We start from the raw sequence: 17977 nt of genomic DNA, 5'->3' as shown, positions 1-17977 counted from the left end.
AGGTTGTAGAAACAGCTTAAGGATGATCAATGGAACAGGATGTACCGGAGCTCAATTTCGAGTATCACAGCAAAGGGTCTGAATACTTATGTAAATAAGATATGTTTTTTGATAAAATGTCTAAAAACCTGTTTTCGCTTTGTCCTTATGGGGTATTGTCTGTAGATTGATAGGGAAAATGTACTTACATTTTAGAAAAATGCTGTAACATAAAATGTGGAAGGGAAGGGTACTGATTGCACTGTATGTGTATTTTAGCCCACTAGGTATAAAGCTAACATTTGGTTGTTTTTTAATGACCCCTTTATGTATATAAAAAATAAAAATACAATTTTAAAAAGGAATTTGGCCTTTACTACAGCCCATAGAAACGCATTGAGTAACATTAATAAATGGCAAAAAAAAAAAAAAAAAAAAAATTTTTTTTATATATATATATATATATATATATATATATATATATATATATATATATATATATATATGGTTTTGTAGTGTCTGTCCTATATCTAGACGATAAGAAAGTGCAGGACATTTTTGGGAAACATATTTAACTCCTTATTTTTGTTGGCACAAAACTACCTCCATACATACATTTGTTTGTATGGGATTCCTTCAGACAAGTCCCGTGACACTTGGGGGTTACAGAAGAAAATGAAGAACACCATCGTGTTCATTAGAGTCTTCATTAGAGGATTTTTTTATAATGTTACTTAGATTGAAGCACGGGTGCCTGGATTCCTGCATAAATTGGTCATCAAATTTGATCTGATCGTCATCTAAGCTTAAACTAATAACACACAAATTATTGTATTTTTCTTGTCTATATTGAATACATCATTTAAACATTCACAGTGTAGGTTGGAAAAAGTATGTGAACCACTAGGCTAATGACTTCTCCAAAAGCTAATTGGAGTCCGGAGTCGGCTAACCTGGAGTCCAATCAATGAGACGAAATTGGAGATGTTGGTGAGAACTGCCTTGCCCTATAAAAAACACTGACAAAATTTGAGATTACTATTCACAAGAAGCATTGCCTGATGTGAACTATGCCTTGAAGAAAAGAGATCTCAGAAGACCTAATATTAAGAATTGTTGACTTGCATAAAGCTGGAAAGGGTTACAAAAATAGCTCTAAAAGCCTTGATGTTCATAGTCAGTAAGACAAATTCTCAATAAAAATTGAGAAAGTTCAGGATTGTTGCTACTCTCCTTAGGAGTGACCGTCCTGCAAGGATGACTGCAAGAGCACAGCGCGGAATGCTCAATGAGGTTAAGAAAAATCCTAGTGTCAGCTAAAGACTTACAGAAATCTCTGGAACATGCTAACATCTCTGTTGACGAGTCTACAATACGTAAAACACTAAACAAGAATGGTGTTCATGGGAGGACACCACGGAAGAAGCCACTGCTGTCCAAAAAAATCATTTCTGCACATCTGAAGTTTGCAAAAGTGTACCTGGATATTCCACAGCACTACTGGCAAAATATTCTGTGGACAGATGAAACTACAGTTGTGTGTTCCTTCCCAAACAACTCAACACTATCTGTGGAGAAAAAAAATGCACAGCACAACATCAAAACCTAATCCCAATTGTAAAGTATGGTGGAGGGAACATCATGGTTTGGGGCTGCTTTGCTGCCTCAGGGCCTGGACAGCTTGCTATTGTTAACAGAAAAATATGTCCCAAGTTTATCAAGACATTTTGCAGGAGAATGTAAGGCTATCTGTCCGTCAATTGAAGCTCAACAGAAGTTGGGTGATGCAACAGGACAACGACCCAAAACACAGAAGTAAATCAACAACAGAATGGCTTCAACAGAAGAAAATACGCCTTCTGGAGAGTCCTGACCTCAAACTGATTGAGATGCTGTGGCATGACCTCAAGAGAGCAGTTCACACCAGAAATCCAAATATTGCATGAAACATGAAGATCAGATCAAATTTGATGACCAATTTATGCAGAAATCCAGGTATTTCCAAAGGGTTCACATACTTTCTTGCCACTGTAAACAGCTGCAAATTATCAAGATATCATGGTGTCACCAACAAAAACATAAATAGGCCTATACGAAATGCTCGAGGCATTTTTCACACGCAAATAGCACTTTCGGGTAGTGCGCGAAGCATGCCATTTTATGGGAGCAGCATCTCTTTTTCAACTCAAAGCAATGGCATCTATGACATCTATTCATCTATGACAACACAATCATAAACAGAGTAGACTATAGGCTAATAAATCCTTAGTTTACGCCCAGGTAAAACAATTTAGATAATCTATATTTCCAAGTCATATTCTTGAAGATCAAGGGGTATTAAATTAATTTGAATGACTTAGGCTTGGAGTATTTGGTATTTGGAAATAGCCAAGGGATGGTTTTTCCAATACAGTCAATAGTAAAAACTATTTATTTTAAGTTCTTAGAAATTTAATATTTGTAGCTACTTTAAGTAAATACATGCAATCAACTTGTGAAATATGTTTGAAGATAAGATAGCGTTCATTTCACCGGTCACATAATTTTTCATTATGAAGCTTACCATTAGTAGCCAGTCATGTGGTGTTTGTTTACAAGCAAACAACAACGGGAGACCGGAGCCTTGTGAGTCACTCACTGTTCTGCAGCACGCGCCAAGTGATCTAGTTACAGTATGGAATTCACAACTCTCATAACTATTAAGTTTAGTTCTAAAATGTGCAAAATGCTCTGCAGTTGTGCATTCAGTTGACTAATTTAGTAGCTAGTTAGCCATCTAGTTAGCTTCTTCCAAAATCAAGCCTCGCTTGCCAGTAACAGCAGAGAATCCCCTCCTGGATCAAGAGCCTTGCTGTCTAATACTTGTTTTGTGCATCCAGCCAACTGTGAGTAGCATTTTGGAGTTACTTGTATAATGTTAAGAACTGGGATGTCTGTCCTGAAAATAGTGCCTTTGGAAAGTATTCAGACCACTTGACTTCTTCCACATTTTTGTTGCGCTACAGCCTCATTACAAAATTGACTAATAACACAATACCCCATAATGACAAAGCAAATTTTTATTGCAAATACATTTTTTCTTAAAAACAAAAAAAAAAGAAAATATTACATTTACATAAGTATTCAGACCCTTTATTCGGGTACTTTGTTGAAGCCCCTTTGGCAGCGTTTACAGCCTCGAGTCTTCTTGGTTATGACGCTACAAGCTTGGCACATCTGTATTTGGGGAGTTTCTCCCATTCTTCTCTACCGATCCTCTCAAGCTCTGTCAGGTTGGATGGGGAGTGTCACTACACAGCTATTTTCAAGTCTCTCCAGAGATGTTAGATCAGATTTAAGTCCGGGCTCTGGCTGGGCCACTCAGGGACATTCAGAGACTTGTCCCAAAGCAACTCACGCATTGTCTTGGCTGTGTGCTTAGGGTTGTTGTCTTGTTGGAAGGTGAACCTGCTCCCCAGTCTGAGAACCTGAGAGCTCTGGAGCAAGTTTCCATTAAGGATCTCTGTACTATGTGCCGTTCATCTTTGCCTCAATCCTGACTAGTCTCCCAGTACCTGCCATTGAAAAACATCCCCACAGCATGATGCTGCAACCACCATGCTTCACCGTAGGGATGGTGCCAGGTTTCCTCCAGACGTGACGCTTGGCATTCAGGCCAAAGAGTTCAATCTTGGTTCATCAGACCAGAGAATCTTGTGTCTCATGATCTGAGAGTCTTTAGGTACCTTTTGGCAAACTCAATAATTCAAGAATGGAGGCCACTGTGTTCTTGGGGATCTTCAGTGCTGCAGACATTTGCTGTACCCTTCCCCAGATCTGTGCCTTGACACAATCCTGTCTTGGAGCTCTACAGACAATTCCGTCAACCTCATGGCTTGGTCTTTGCTCTGATATGCACTGTCAACTGTGGGACCTTATATAGGCAGGTGTGTGCCTTTCAAAATCATGTTCAATCAATTGAATTTACCACAGGTGTACTCCAATCAAGTTGTACAAATATCAAGGATGAGCGATGGAAATAGGATGCACCCGAACCTCAATTTCACCTCTCATAGCAAAAGGGTCTGAATACCTGTTTTCGCTTTGTCATTATAGGGTAGTGTATGTAGATTGCTGAGGATTTTTATTTATTTAATCAATTTTAGAATAAGTCTAACTTAACAAAAAGTGGAAAAAGTCAAGTGGCCTCAATACTTTCCGAAGGCACTGTAGTTTAGGTCAGAGACTGTATAAAATGTTTGCAATACACTCGTTGGCATTTAGTTAGCATTCTCTATGGGAGTTTACATGTACTTGTTAGCATGGCTAACCTTCGGATTACAAAGGCTCAGTGGGATTTGAAAATAGCTCCCCTTGTGTTCAGTGCCGGTATTACCGAATATTCCAGTATGGCACAAGGTCAGTATCAAAGTATGACAATAAGGATATCGCCCAAGACTAGAATGATTTAGGTTTTTAATATACGTTTAAAAAATAACCTAATCGTATTATCTTTAGTAGAAAGCAATGGATTAGAAGAAGCATAACCAACCCACAAAGTAAAATGCAACATCCAATTATTGCCAGCTATGTCAACTTTTAATATTGATTAATCTTGCAATAGATGTCATTCAATTGGTAATATTAATTTGTATCTTCTTAAAATACCTTTTAAAAAAAGGCAAGTTACACCACTTTTCAACTTCATTTTCATTATCTCCAGCACAATACCAGTTTCATCATAGGTGAAATTGGGGCATTTCTACGTTTTGTATTAGTTTAAAAGGTCTAGCCGATGACATCACCAAAAGTGAAAATAGGGATTTTAAAACAATGAGATTCTCGGTGATGTGGGGAGCAAGAAAATACCCTCCCTCTGGCTAGAAACTAATTGCAGTTTTTGAAAACCACTGTTATTCTTACTTTTAATCCTACCCTGTGATGTCACAGAGAAGCCTTCTTTATGACCTTTTTCTTATCTTTTTAACCACAGATCATAGAAATTTGTATTTTTCACATATGTAGACACTGGTATTGTGCTGGAGATAATGAATGATGTTGAAAAGCAGCGATTCCCCTTTAAGGGGAAAGTAATCTAAAAGTTACGTTAATGGTTACAATTTTGGAAAGGTAACCAGTAACTGTAACATTTAGAAAGTAACCTACCCAACCCTGCCTGCCTGCTATTGTCTAGATGGGTGGTGAGAGGGCTGTCTCTTCCAGGTTAACAAGACAGAGTAGTTTGTCAACAGACTCCATATTACACTTTGACAAAGACACAGATCCATGACACCAATAAAGTTACAAATGATTCCACTACAGATGTAGGATCTTAATTTGAGAAAGTTTGCTACAGCAGAAAAATGATCCTGCAGCAAAAGGAAATGTGAATTATTATATGGGTTATGAATGGACATTTTTGTAGGGGCTGATACTTTTTCATAAGGAAAAAAGTAGAACTTCAGAAGCCTTTTTAAACCTTAAATACACAACTTTTACATTTCCTGCAATGCAGGAAAGTTCTCCAGCAACAGGGTGTTCAAATTAAGATACTACATATGCACCAACTCTCTGTTCTCTACCAAATCAAAGTCCACATTCTGCGGTCAAACTTGAATCCAAAATCTCACCAGGGGGCCAATGCAGAGTCATACCAGTGCACAGCAAACTCTGACCTCAACACATATAGGCTAGAAGTGTTCAAACCACCCACTGGTTGGTAATATAACCATGGTACAGATATAGCAGCTTGGATTTTGGTATGATTATTCTGGGTTGCTTGCAGAGGTGTGGTGGGGAAGTAAAAAAAAAAACACACGCCAGAACATGAGGGGACGCTTCCTGTTAGGTGCCTTCACACAGAGGACAGGAAGTGGTTCAGTATCAGGTACGCTCAAAGCTCTCAGGAAAAGTCTGTTGTTTTTTCACAACCAATCTAATTTTTTTCATCAACCAATATTTTATTACTGTATGTCATCAACCAACTGTATTAAGAATCCTTCACACTAAACTTTTTTTTATATACACTACCGTTCAAAAGTTTGGGGTCACTTAGAAATGTCCTTGTTTTTGAAAGAATACCACATTTTTTGTCCATTAAAATAACATCAAAATGATTAGAAATACAGTGTAGACTTTGTTAATGTTGTAAATGACTATTGTAGTTGGAAACGGCAGCTTTTTTATGGAATATCTACATTTGGGTACAGAGGCCCACTATCAGCAACCATCACTCCTGTGTTCCAATGACACGTTGTGTTAGCTAATCCAAGTAAAACATTTTAAAAAGGCTAATTGATAATTAGAAAACCCTTTTGCAATTATGTTTGCACAGCTGTAAACTGTTGTTCTGATTAAAGCAGCAATAAAACTGGCCTTCTTTAGACTAGTTGAGTATCTGAAGCATCAGCATTTGTGGGTTCGATTACAGGCTCAAAATGGCCAGAAACAAAGCACTTTCTTCTGAAACTCGTCAGTCTATTCTTGTTCTGAGAAATTATGGCTATTTCATGCGAGAAATTGCCAAGAAACTAAAGATCTCATAAAACGCTGTGTACTACTCCCTTCACAGAACAGCGCAAACTGGCTCTAACCAGAAAAGAAAGAGTGGGAGGCCCCGGTGCACAACTGAGCAAGAGGACAAGAACATTAGTGTCAAGTTTGAGAAACAGACGCCTCACAAGTCCTCAACTGGCAGCTTCATTAAATAGTACCTGCAAAACACCTGTCTCAACGTCAACAGCGAAGAGGCGACTCTGGGATGCTGGCCTTCTAGGCAGAGTTGCAAAGAAAAAGCCACATCTCAAACTGGCCAATAACTAGAAAAGATTGAGATGGGCAAAAGAACACAGACACTGGACAGAGCAAGATTGGAAAAATGTGTTATGGACAGACACATCTAAGTTTGAGGTGTTCCGGTCACAAAGAAGAACATTCGTGAGACACAGAATAAATGAAAAGATGCTGGAGGAGTGCTTGACGCCATCTGTCAAGCACGGTGGAGGCAATGTGATGGTCTGGGGGTGCTTTGGTGGTGGTAAAGTGGGAGATTTGTAAAGGGTAAAAGGGATCTTGAAGAAGGAAGGCTAATACTCAATTTTGCAACACCAAGCCATACTCTGTGGACGGCACTTAATTGGAGCCAATTTCCTCCTACAACAGGACAATGACCCAAAGCACAGCTCCATATTATGCAAGAACTATTTAGGGAAGAAGCAGTCAGCTGGTATTCTGTCTATAATGGAGTGGCAAGCACAGTCACCGGATCTCAACCCTATTGAGAAGTGCCCATCATGGAAGCATGGGGTGAAATCTCTTCAGATTACCTCAACAAATTGACAACTAGAATGCCAAAGGTCTGCAAGGCTGTAATTGCTACAAATGGAGGATTATTTTACAAAAGCAAAGTTTGAAGGACACAATTATTATTTAAATTAAAAATCATTATTTGTAACCTAGTCAACATCTTGACTATATTTCCTACACACACTACAGTGGTGGCCCCATGTTGACATTGTGGGCTCTACTAAAGTGTGAATGAGATTACAATAGCTGTCCTCTTATGCATCTCAAGCATGAACATTCATTCTTCCTTTAGTCCAATGGGAACCAAGCTCTGTCAGTTAGTTTACCTGAATCCCCAGCAGAATCAGTAGTTATCAGCAGGAGCGCTAGTCTGTCTTTTGAGTCATATACTCAACTGCTTATCACACACTACAATGAGCCGCATTACAGTCTGCTGTCATCTGAAGAGAGCAGACATGCACACCAAAAAGCCACTCAATATATCACAATCTACTGCCCCTTCTCATGTCATGCCTCATGACTCTCCTCCCCCTACTCCTCCTCTCTTACCGTTTGGCCTCCTCCAGGTGACAGAGGTACTCGTAGGCGATGTTCTGTCGTCTCCTCTCGTCCATCTCCTCCGCCGAGATCCTCTCATCGTCCTGAATGGCTGCAGACAGAAACAAAACATGAACTAACTAATTTACAGATGCACACGGGCCAGTGGGGAAAGGATTGTCTGGTGTTTTACTTATAAATTGTTGGGTTTGACATAAACAAAAAATCCGACAACATATGATCCTTTCTATAAAAAAAATAAATAATCAAAAACCTGCCTGTATGATACTTGGGACAGTATTACCTTGCTTTATAACACACAGTAATATTCAAAAGAGAGGTCTGCATTACTTGACCTTCTCCTCCTACAACCTCAGTATTCAGACAGAGCTTACATTAAATCACATGGTCTACTGGGTCTCTCTGAGAGCTGTATGTGAACAGAGGAGTTAGTAGGCAGCCTGAGAGCCATTTAAAACAGGCAGTCGGAGGAAGTCAGAGGAGCAAGTGATTCAGCTGAGTTGACATTTACCTGCCCACTAATGAGATCCCCCTCCCCCTGATGCTCCTAAACTCTGCTTAATCCAATCAAATCCCTTTATTTCTGGCTGAATGGAACACACTGATTGGAACATTGCCTCTAGTTTTATCTTGTCTTGATTATTGCCCAGTCATATGTTCAGGTGCTGCAAATAGGACCTAGAAAAACTGCAGCTGGCCCAGAACAGAGCGACACGTCTTGCTCTTCACTGAAATCAGAAGGCTAATATCTCTTGATTAAAGGCATTACACTTCTTTCTCTAAGAATAACATTAATGTGTTGAAAATTCCCAATTGTTGCAGTCAACTTACACACAGCTCTGACACACACACTTATCCCACTAGGCATGTAATCAGGGACCTTTCAAAGTCCTCAAATCCTAGTGCTGAGCGACTTGTGCTTTTTGAGGTCGGTTCAGTTTCGATAATAAAAAATAAAAATACACTATGCATTATGTGGGTTGAATGCTATAACACAGAATAAAACAATTAATGAAAGTCCAATGATGGTAATGACTGCTTTTCACAAATAAACCATCAGTTATTCACAGTACTTTAATAAAATATTTCAGTTGTGTATTACATTTGTTTTATTTGACTATAATTTTCACTCCAAGTCAACTCATCTCTATAGAGCTGCTGCCTATGCTGTCTGACAAATATCACCATTTTAGTAGTTCTTCAAAGTAAATAAGGCCTACCATTATGACTGCTGAATACCAATACCTGGCGAAGCGACTGCTCTCTATGTATCCCATCTTGATCATGCATTCTTGTCTCTTACATAGCAGGCGTAAAGGAAACAGACCGGACAAGTCGCCACGCAATGGATTATGGTCATTGTACTTTACACATTTTCTGCAACATTGGCTTGTTGGAAACTACAACTCCCTACTACATCGCACAGTTCGGGCATGATACAATTTATCTCTCGAGAAACTGCAGCGCACCATTGAGCTCACAGAAAAAAACAGAACGAAATGCAATTCAAATAATTGAACCTTCGTTGGTCAATTAGTTGTTTTAAAAAAAAGGAAAAATAACCAACATTTTAGTTATGCAGAATAAATGCCAGAAAACGTAGAGTATTATATAGAGCCATGATTGCATGGAACTCCCATCTCCCTTCCAAATGAACAGCAAACCTGTTTTTAAAAAAAAAAACATAAAGCAACACCTCACAGCACAACGCCTAGCTATGTACCGATATGCATGTAGTTATGTCCTTGAGCTGTTCTTGTCTATTAATGTTCTATGTCAAATCAAATCGTATTGGTCACATCCACATGGTTAGCAGATGTTATTGCGAGTGTAGCGAAATGCTTGAGCTTCTAGTTCCGAAAGTGCAGCAAAGTCTAACATGTAATATAACAATTCCATCAACAACTACCTGATACCCACAGCAACTACCTAGGAAGTTGTGGACCCAGGAAGAGTAGCTCCGGCTTTCACAACAGCTAATGGGGATCCTAATAAAATACCAAATACCGTCCAGCCCCTGAGATGGTGCCTCATAACAGGGAGGATTGGACTGGTTTGCCCAAGTGGCAGTTACTGAGGCTGTACAGTACATGGAGAGTGTGAGGTGAGTATTTACACATGTATTCTACATCTGATGAGTGCATGTCTATGCTGCAACTCAGTCTGTAGAATGCGTGTAGTGGGTGACTATGTAGTAGATGGACCATTATTAAAAGGGCTTAACTGGTTAAATCTGCAGAATGATTAGACCAAAGTTACTGGGGCGACTGACTGAAAGTACCCTCAAAACTAGAGGTCGACCGATTAATCGGAATGGCTGATTAATTAGGGCCGATTTCAAGGTTTCATAACAAATCGGTAATCGGCATTTTTGGACACCGATTGTGGCCGATTTTTTATTTTTATTTTTATTATTATTATTATTTTTACCTTTATTTAACTAGGCAAGTCAGTTAAGAACACATTCTTATTTTCAATGATGGCCTAGGAACGGTGGGTTAACTGCCTTGTTCAGGGGCAGAACGACCTTGTCAGCTCGGGGATTCAATCTTGCAACCTTCCAGTTACTAGTCCAACACTCTAACGATATGCGAGTGCAGCAAGAAGCCAAGGTAAGTTGCTAGCTAGCATTAAACTTATCTTATAAAAAAAACAATCAACCTTAACATAATCACTAGTAAACTACACATACTTGATGATATTACTAGTTTATCTAGCGTATCCTGCGTTGCAGATAATCGATGCGGTGCGCATTCGCAAAAAAGGACTATCGTTGCTCCAACGTGTACCTAACCATAAACATCAATGCCTTTCTTAAAATCAATACACAGAAGTATATATTTTTAAACCTGCATATTTAGCTAAAAGAAATCCAGGTTAGCAGGCAATATTAACCAGGTGAAATTGTGTCACTTCTCTTACGTTCATTGCACGTAGAGTCAGGGTATATGCAACAGTTTGGGCAGCCTGGCTCTTTGCGAACTAATTTGCCAGAATTTTACATAATTATGACATAACATTGAAGGTTGTGCAATGTAACAGGAATATTTTGACTTATGGATGCCACCCGTTAGATAAAATACGGAACGGCTCTGTATTTCACTGAAAGAATAAACGCTTTGTTTGAGATGATCGTTTCCGGATTTTACCATATTAATGACCTAAGGCTCGTATTTCTGTGTGTTATTATGTTATAATTGAGTCTATGATTTGATAGAGCAGTCTGACTGAGCGATGGTAGGCACCAGCAGGCTCGTAAGCATTCATTCAAACAGCACTTTTGTGCGTTTCGCCAGAAGCTCTTCGTTGTGCTTCAAGCATTGCGCTGTTTATGACTTCAAGCCTATCAACTCCCGAGATTAGGCTGGTGTAACCGATGTGAAATGGCTAGCTAGTTAGTAACGTGCGCGCTAATAGAGTTTCAAACATCACTCGCTGAGACTTGGAGTAGTTGTTCCCCTTGCTCTGCATGGGTAACGCTGCTTCGAGGGTGGCTGTTGTCGATGTCTTCCTGGTTTGAGCCCAGGTAGGAGCGAGGAGAGGGATGGAAGCTATACTGTTACATTGGAAATACTAAAGTGCCTATAAGACCATCCAATAGTCAAAGGTAAATTAAATACAAATCGTATAGAGAGAAATAGCCCTATAATTCCTATAATAACTACAACCTAAAACTTCTTACCTGGGAATATTGAAGACTCATCTTAAAAGGAACCACCAGCTTTCATGTTCTGAGCAAGGAACTTAAACGTTAGCTTTCTTACATGGCACATATTGCACTTTTACTTTCTTCTCCAACACTTTGTTTATGCATTATTTAAACCAAATTGAACATGTTTCATTATTTATTTTAGGCTAAATTGATTTTATTGATTAGTTCAAATAAGTGTTCATTCAATATTGTTGTAAAAAAAGTTGGCCGATTATTTGGTATTGGCTTTTTTTGGTTCTCCAATAATCGGTGTTGGAAAATCATAATCGGTTGACCTCTACTCAAGACCCAAAGTGGAGTAGTGGGCCCTGGCAGGCTCAGAGACAAGACAATTCAGCTGACTGAGTAGCCTTGGCTACATCTCTGCAAAGCCCATTCATTCAGAATAACAGAGTATACTGCTGACACCACCCACACACACACCTTGGTGAGCATTGCAAATCAGGCCTAGAACTCTTGTTAACAAATCCCAGCAGAAATCAGGCCTAATTGGTGTGCCTTTATTGGGCCATACCAGTGACATCTAGCCCTGTAGCTCTTGTAACCTGCTCGCACTGGGGCAGGTGACAAAGACAAGCTCACCCAAAAACACTCATCTCATCAGTCTCACTGAAGGGCAAATTGTGACGCAAGGGTCTGCTTGAAGCATGACTTAATTGGACAAGCCATTGCACTTCTAGTTTAGGGGTAAATTAATAAAGGGTCTGTTCACCCTGAAATGATGATGTCAAAAACCAAAATATGTGTGGTGGGGCAGACGGACAGACACAAGAGAGGGTTGTGACACAGGACAGTACAGGGCAATGAACCCTGACATAAACTCGATTGAACATCTCTGGAGTGACCTGAAAATAGCTGTGCAGCAGAGCTTTAGAGGATCTGCAGAGAAGAAGGGGAGAAACTCTCCAAATACAGGTGTGCCAAGCTTGTAGCGTCATACCCAAGAAGACTTGAGGCTGTAATTGCTGCCAAAGGTGATATTATTATTTTTTTTACTGTTTTTGCTTTGTCATTATCGGGTATTGTGTGTAGATTGATGAGGGGGAAAAAAACGATTGGCCTGAGTACCAGGCCATTAGGACCTGATGGTCATTAGCAAGTTGAGTACTACCAAAGCATGTCCAGAGTGCATAAGAGGAGATTACCGTGACTCAACAGTCACGTGGAATTTTACTGCAGTCATGACTTGGTGTGGTGGTAATACGGTCACTGCAACAGCGCTAGCTGAGACTCAGATTTTCAAATTTCAGTACAATCTCCCTCAGTATTTTACGTCCACGTTTTCCAAAAACTAAAATGTCGCCTCCGAATTAAGATTCAACGATGTCTGCAGAGTGAATGGAGTGTCAACTATGACATGACATATTGATTTTGAAAAAATCTATTTTGGTTATTGAACTACAGCAAATGAAGTGGTTTACATCCGGTAACAGAATTGTGGTGATATAATTTCATCACGGTCCCTGATCTGTATTACAAATAAATACATAAGAGAGAAAATATCTTAAAGATGTGGGTTTTCGGTAACGGAATTTCAAAGCACAAGGCAATGTTTACAGAAGGCCCAGTGTAAGATGTATGACCATAGGATCCATCAGTCTGAAGGCCACGGGGCCAGCTGTGTTATTGGAGGGGACCAGAGTGTTGGTAAACTCTCACCCCTGAGGCATTGGATCCCCAGGACATCCGTTACCCACACTACATGGAAGGCCAGCCTGCCTGTTGACTGTGCTGGGCCATATTTAATCTGTCGCTTCCTTCATCCATCAGAACACCAGTAGTAATGGAGGGAAGGGAAAATAAAAAAATTAAAAAAAATATATATACACACACACACACAGCTACATATCGGGATATTATTTCTGACGATATTTCATATCGCTTTGACAATATCGCAATATTATTTTTGTGCTAGTTGGCTGTACCTGCACCAAAACAGTATTTCTCCTTCATAGCTTGTTCTCCATCTTCTTTTTAAATAGGGAGACAATTTGTTTTCAGCACTTTTATTCATATGGTGAGCAATGTGAGGAACATCGAATTGCAATAAAATCACAGTATCTAATAGTAATACATATATAATCTTGAGTCGTGGGAATCGCCATACACCAAAGTATCGTGATATCATATTGTGAGGTCCCTGGCAATTCCCAGCCCTAAACACCACTGGACATGATTTATAGACTTGATGACTTACTCCTTTGTTAAGGTAATGTTTTTCTATCCTGAGGGAGTGACAAATCAAGATACACGAGGTGCTAAGGGCCCATGCCATAGTATTACAAATACAGAGAAAGGGCTCCAGGTGTAGCCAAGAGAGACCGTGCCATCCTTGCTCTGGTATGTGTATGTCCAGTCAGAGGGCCACAGCCATGCTAGTGTTGTTTCTCTCCGCTCCTTAATTTATCAATTAGGGTTTATTGATTGGCTAGAGACCCCATACACCTGCTTACCAAGGTCTTAAATCAGTCTCTGATTAAAAGGCCTCCACTCAAAAAACAGCTTACGGTGTTGCCGTCCAAGACCAGAGGTGTGCATCACTAATCAGATAGGCTACATAATCAATTGTTCTCGAATAGGTTTGGTAGTCTACACTACATCTCACTAGAAAACTTTATTCCACCAGGGCGCAGCAGCAACCATGTCCGAGTGCTGTACTGCAAAGCCTTGATAAGGACAGGTGATGCCAATTAAGGGGATCGTCAAAGGAAAATGGCGTCCCTTTAGAGGGCGAGAACAAGATGTATGTCAGGAGAAGTGCAGTATTATCATAAAGAGACGTATACTTGGAATACGGAGGAGGAGTGGAGGGAAAAGCGAGGCATAGGACGTCAAAGAGTGAGGGAGGAAGAGGGTGAGCTTGAATCGGTTAAAAATTGTGGGGAAAAGGGAGATAGTTTGCTGAAGAAGAATGGAAGAAAGTATAAGCAGACTGAGCTGTACGCCACCTCGAAGACAGGAGGAGAAATGGAAGTGATTGAGGGGGAGGGGGTAGGTGTGGTGAAGTCCTCAGAGCCTGAAGCTTGCACCGAGGGTCAGGATAAAGAAAAAAGTCTGTGACGGTAGGAGTGACATTTTTGGAAAAAGTGGCTGACCCATTTGTGGTTTCAGGGTGGGTGAAAACAGAGTTGGGTGCTGTGGAGTCGGTGAAGGTAACCAGAAGTGGTCTGGTGATAATTGTTTGTGTGTCTGATGGTCAGAGGGAGCAGGTGCTCCATGTTAAAAACAAATGGGGACAAGAGAGGTGAATTGTTTTGCTCTCAAGGAAAGGGTGCCATCGAAAGGAGTGATTACTGAGGTAGCGGTAAATGTGAAAGTTGACCAACTGAAGATGAAGACTCCCGGTGTTTGTGATGCTAGTCGTTTGGTGCGACGCATACAGGGTGGCGTGAGTGGTGAAACAGAAGTCGTTTTCTGTTCTTTAGAGTTTTGATGTTGAGTCTGCCCGATAAAGTGATGTTATAAATAAGTTATCCTGTATGAGCTTTTGTGCCGAATACATTACATTGTTACACGTGTCAAGCTTATGGGCATGTGGCAGTACTGTGTAGGAGGGAGGTTCCTAGGTGTGAGAAGTCTGCAGAAGGGCATGAGACAAAGGAATGTGTAGCATTGGGGAAAGTCGTGTTATGTGTTAATTGTAGGGGTGCCCATGGGGCTGGGGATCAGAAATGTCTGGTGCGAGAGAGGACAGGTTGAGGCTTCCAGAAGTTGTCGTATGCTGAGACAGTGAAGAAAGTAGAGGAAAATGGGTCAAGGGGGAGGGATCCCGAGAGGAGTAGATCTGTACCTGTACAGAGGGATATGCCAACAAGTGATATATGCTTCAGTAAGATTAGATATTTTTGGTTTATAGTAATGGTTATCAACTGTACTGCGGGGATGAAACGTAAGTCGCAGAAAATTGAGGTTGTGGTGGCAGCTGCAGAGGTATTTGGGTGTATGAGACAAGTGAGTGTGTGGTTAGATGGTAGGGTATTTGTTGATTTATTTTGTAATCTTTTTTTTTTTCAAGCAAAGTATAAGGGAGTTACACTCCAGTCTAGTAGGTGGAGGTAATACAACATTTATTGGATGCCAACCGCTGTTAAACCTCATCGAAGATGCTGATGATTAAGGGGATCACCAGTCAGTGTCCCAGCTTGCAAACCGTGAGGCTGTTGGTTTGTTTGGTGGCCATGAGGCCTTTCGTTTTGATTCTTTAGTTTAGGCATGCCTGTTAATAGTTTTCCTTTTTGTAAATTTGTTTCCATCACCATCTGAACATAATAATCCGCTTGGGCTCGCTGACCCAAAGGAATCAATACAGAGCTGGCCCAATCCGGGACTCGAGCGGATCCGGATCCAGAATTCTAAATAAATGTCACGGGTCTGATCTGATATGATTGTCACGGGTGTGTGTAATCTTAACTGACTTGTCCGGAAGGACTCATGCAGACCCGAACGCGACTGCTGCAGTAGAGAAAGATAAATGGCATAATTTACACTGCTGTTCTTTGTTTTTCACAAGTGGCGTGTCTAGCTTGTTGTTGGCCAATCATAAGTAATCAAAGCAGCAATAGACAAGAGTCAGAGCCGCCATGTGGGGCTCCCTCCTCCTAGTGTCACTCGCTCACAGTAGCTTGCTGTGTGCAAGGCCCCTGCTAGAGCGTCACCTCCATACCTCGTGCTTTATCATCTCTGGTTAATAAAGTAACTTAACTTGACTTTGCTGCTGCTTCTCTCACTCGGATCGGGTCTGACCAGGTCTATACAAAACAGGTGTAGTTGTTCTCGTGTCCGTTCCAAACGGGTCTCAATATTTATTTATTTATATTTATGAATATCTGAGTCGGACAGGAAAGCCCCAAGTCCATTTCGGAATGGGCCCAAGAGGGCTCTAAGGAGTAAGGACCACCTCTGCCCTTCCAATAATAAACTCCTCATTTTGTGTTAATGACACATCCACTGCAAACAATACCTTCAACCTTTCCTGTTTGGACCCTTGGAGCCAGAGTTCATGTTAAAACAGAAAACAACCATGTCAGGCCAACAAACAGTTTGAGGCATTTCCACTATAGCTGACAATGCAGCTAAGCTATTCACTGGTTTGTCTCAGAGAAAAAAAAGACTATTGACCTTATTGCTTGATTGAATCTCACACCATTGCACTTTGACATTGCTCTCAGATCTGAGTGAGCATAGGCTGAAATGTTGTCAATAACACATAGGTCTAAAGTGTAAACAGGTAAACATGTTATTGTCGTTTGAAACCTTTGGAGATGTATTGACTGTTAAATTGCTGTAATACCCATGCAGAAGTCAGGTGTGGATTTCTTAACAGTAATAGAAAAAAGTTAATATTTAACCACTGCGAAAATGCCTTCTGTCTGAGGCCCTAGTCATATTACTGTACGGTTATATTTCACAACTGTAAGGACTTAATGGCAACGTTGAGTTGTTTGCGACGGGCAATGTGTCTGTCGGAGGGACATGGGTATGAGGGGCAGGACACACAAATTGTCTGACAATAGCCAGATTGCATTCATTCAATAAAAAAAATACACACTCCAAGTTCGATATCATCACAATGTGATAGGCTTCTGAAATCTTACACCTAAATGCGTAAGAGTCTAAGCTTAATGCTATTTGTTGTAAAACTATTTAATCTATTTTATACGGTGACCTGCTCGTCATCGAACATTCTGTTTCTCAAAATTGAACTTCATGCGGTGCATAAGCGCGTGAGGTTCGCCCTGCCAAAACAGCCTTTACAAAACCACTTGTTTCATTTAACAAACATGTAGGCTACAACAACAAAAAATGTCTATGGAATTGATTTGCAAATGGTGGATTAGGTCACTTTTACTTACTTCCATAACGTGGCTTGTGTGAATTAGCTTTTTCTTCATAGTACATCCTGCCTCGGTTCCTTCGGTTATAAACTTAAATGAATGTAGCCCAGTCAAACCAACGCTAGCTAGCAGCAAACCATAAACCGCACCTCGAGTTATAAATTCAATATAAAACAAGAAAGCTAATTTGTAGTGGTGCCACTATCAATAGCAGCGGCTAAACAGTTTTCTAAAGTTCCTTTCCGTCGAAATGCACCGCATGCCTCCTGTCACTCGCTCAGCAGAACTCCCATCGCGTTCACCGTTGATGGAATCATGTCAGAAAGAGCTTGTCATTCAATTTCCCTCTGGTCCAGTGCAAGTGTTCACAGTGGGTGCGCTCTGAACTGACCAGACCGCATTAATTATTTAGCCGTCTCTAGCACCACCTGGTGGCCAATCTATCATGACATGATGTCCCTTTCTTGCTAGAATAAGGGCGACAAAATAGCATCGGTGGAAAAAGTACATAATTGTCATACTTGAGTAAAAGTTAAGATACCTTAATAGAAAATGACTCAAGTAAAAGTGAGTCACCCATTAAAATTCTACTTGTGTAAAAGTAAAAAAG

At 40.4% G+C, this 17977-nt stretch overlaps 1 protein-coding gene across 2 annotated transcripts in view; it reads right to left on the bottom strand.

Moving 5' to 3' along the window:
- LOC129853704 (ras GTPase-activating-like protein IQGAP1) overlaps positions 1–17701 on the bottom strand; it is an 87747-nt gene extending 70046 nt beyond the window's left edge. Inside the window, exons 1-2 of one of the 2 annotated variants that reach the window (XM_055920043.1) lie at positions 17386–17701; positions 7813–7912 (exon numbers count right to left, since the gene is read on the bottom strand). In XM_055920043.1, coding sequence (XP_055776018.1) covers positions 7813–7912; positions 17386–17431 — 146 coding nt within the window. In that variant the 5' untranslated portion in view covers positions 17432–17701. The remainder of the gene's footprint in view (positions 1–7812; positions 7913–17385) is intronic. The other variant, XM_055920042.1, reaches the window with a different exon arrangement.
- Positions 17702–17977: the final 276 nt, after the last annotated feature.

This window comes from Salvelinus fontinalis, chromosome 4 (genome assembly GCF_029448725.1).
Source record: "Salvelinus fontinalis isolate EN_2023a chromosome 4, ASM2944872v1, whole genome shotgun sequence".
NCBI classification, from domain to species: domain Eukaryota; kingdom Metazoa; phylum Chordata; class Actinopteri; order Salmoniformes; family Salmonidae; genus Salvelinus; species Salvelinus fontinalis.
Note: the sequence above shows the minus strand (reverse complement) of the source record. Positions and strands in the feature narration are given on the sequence as shown.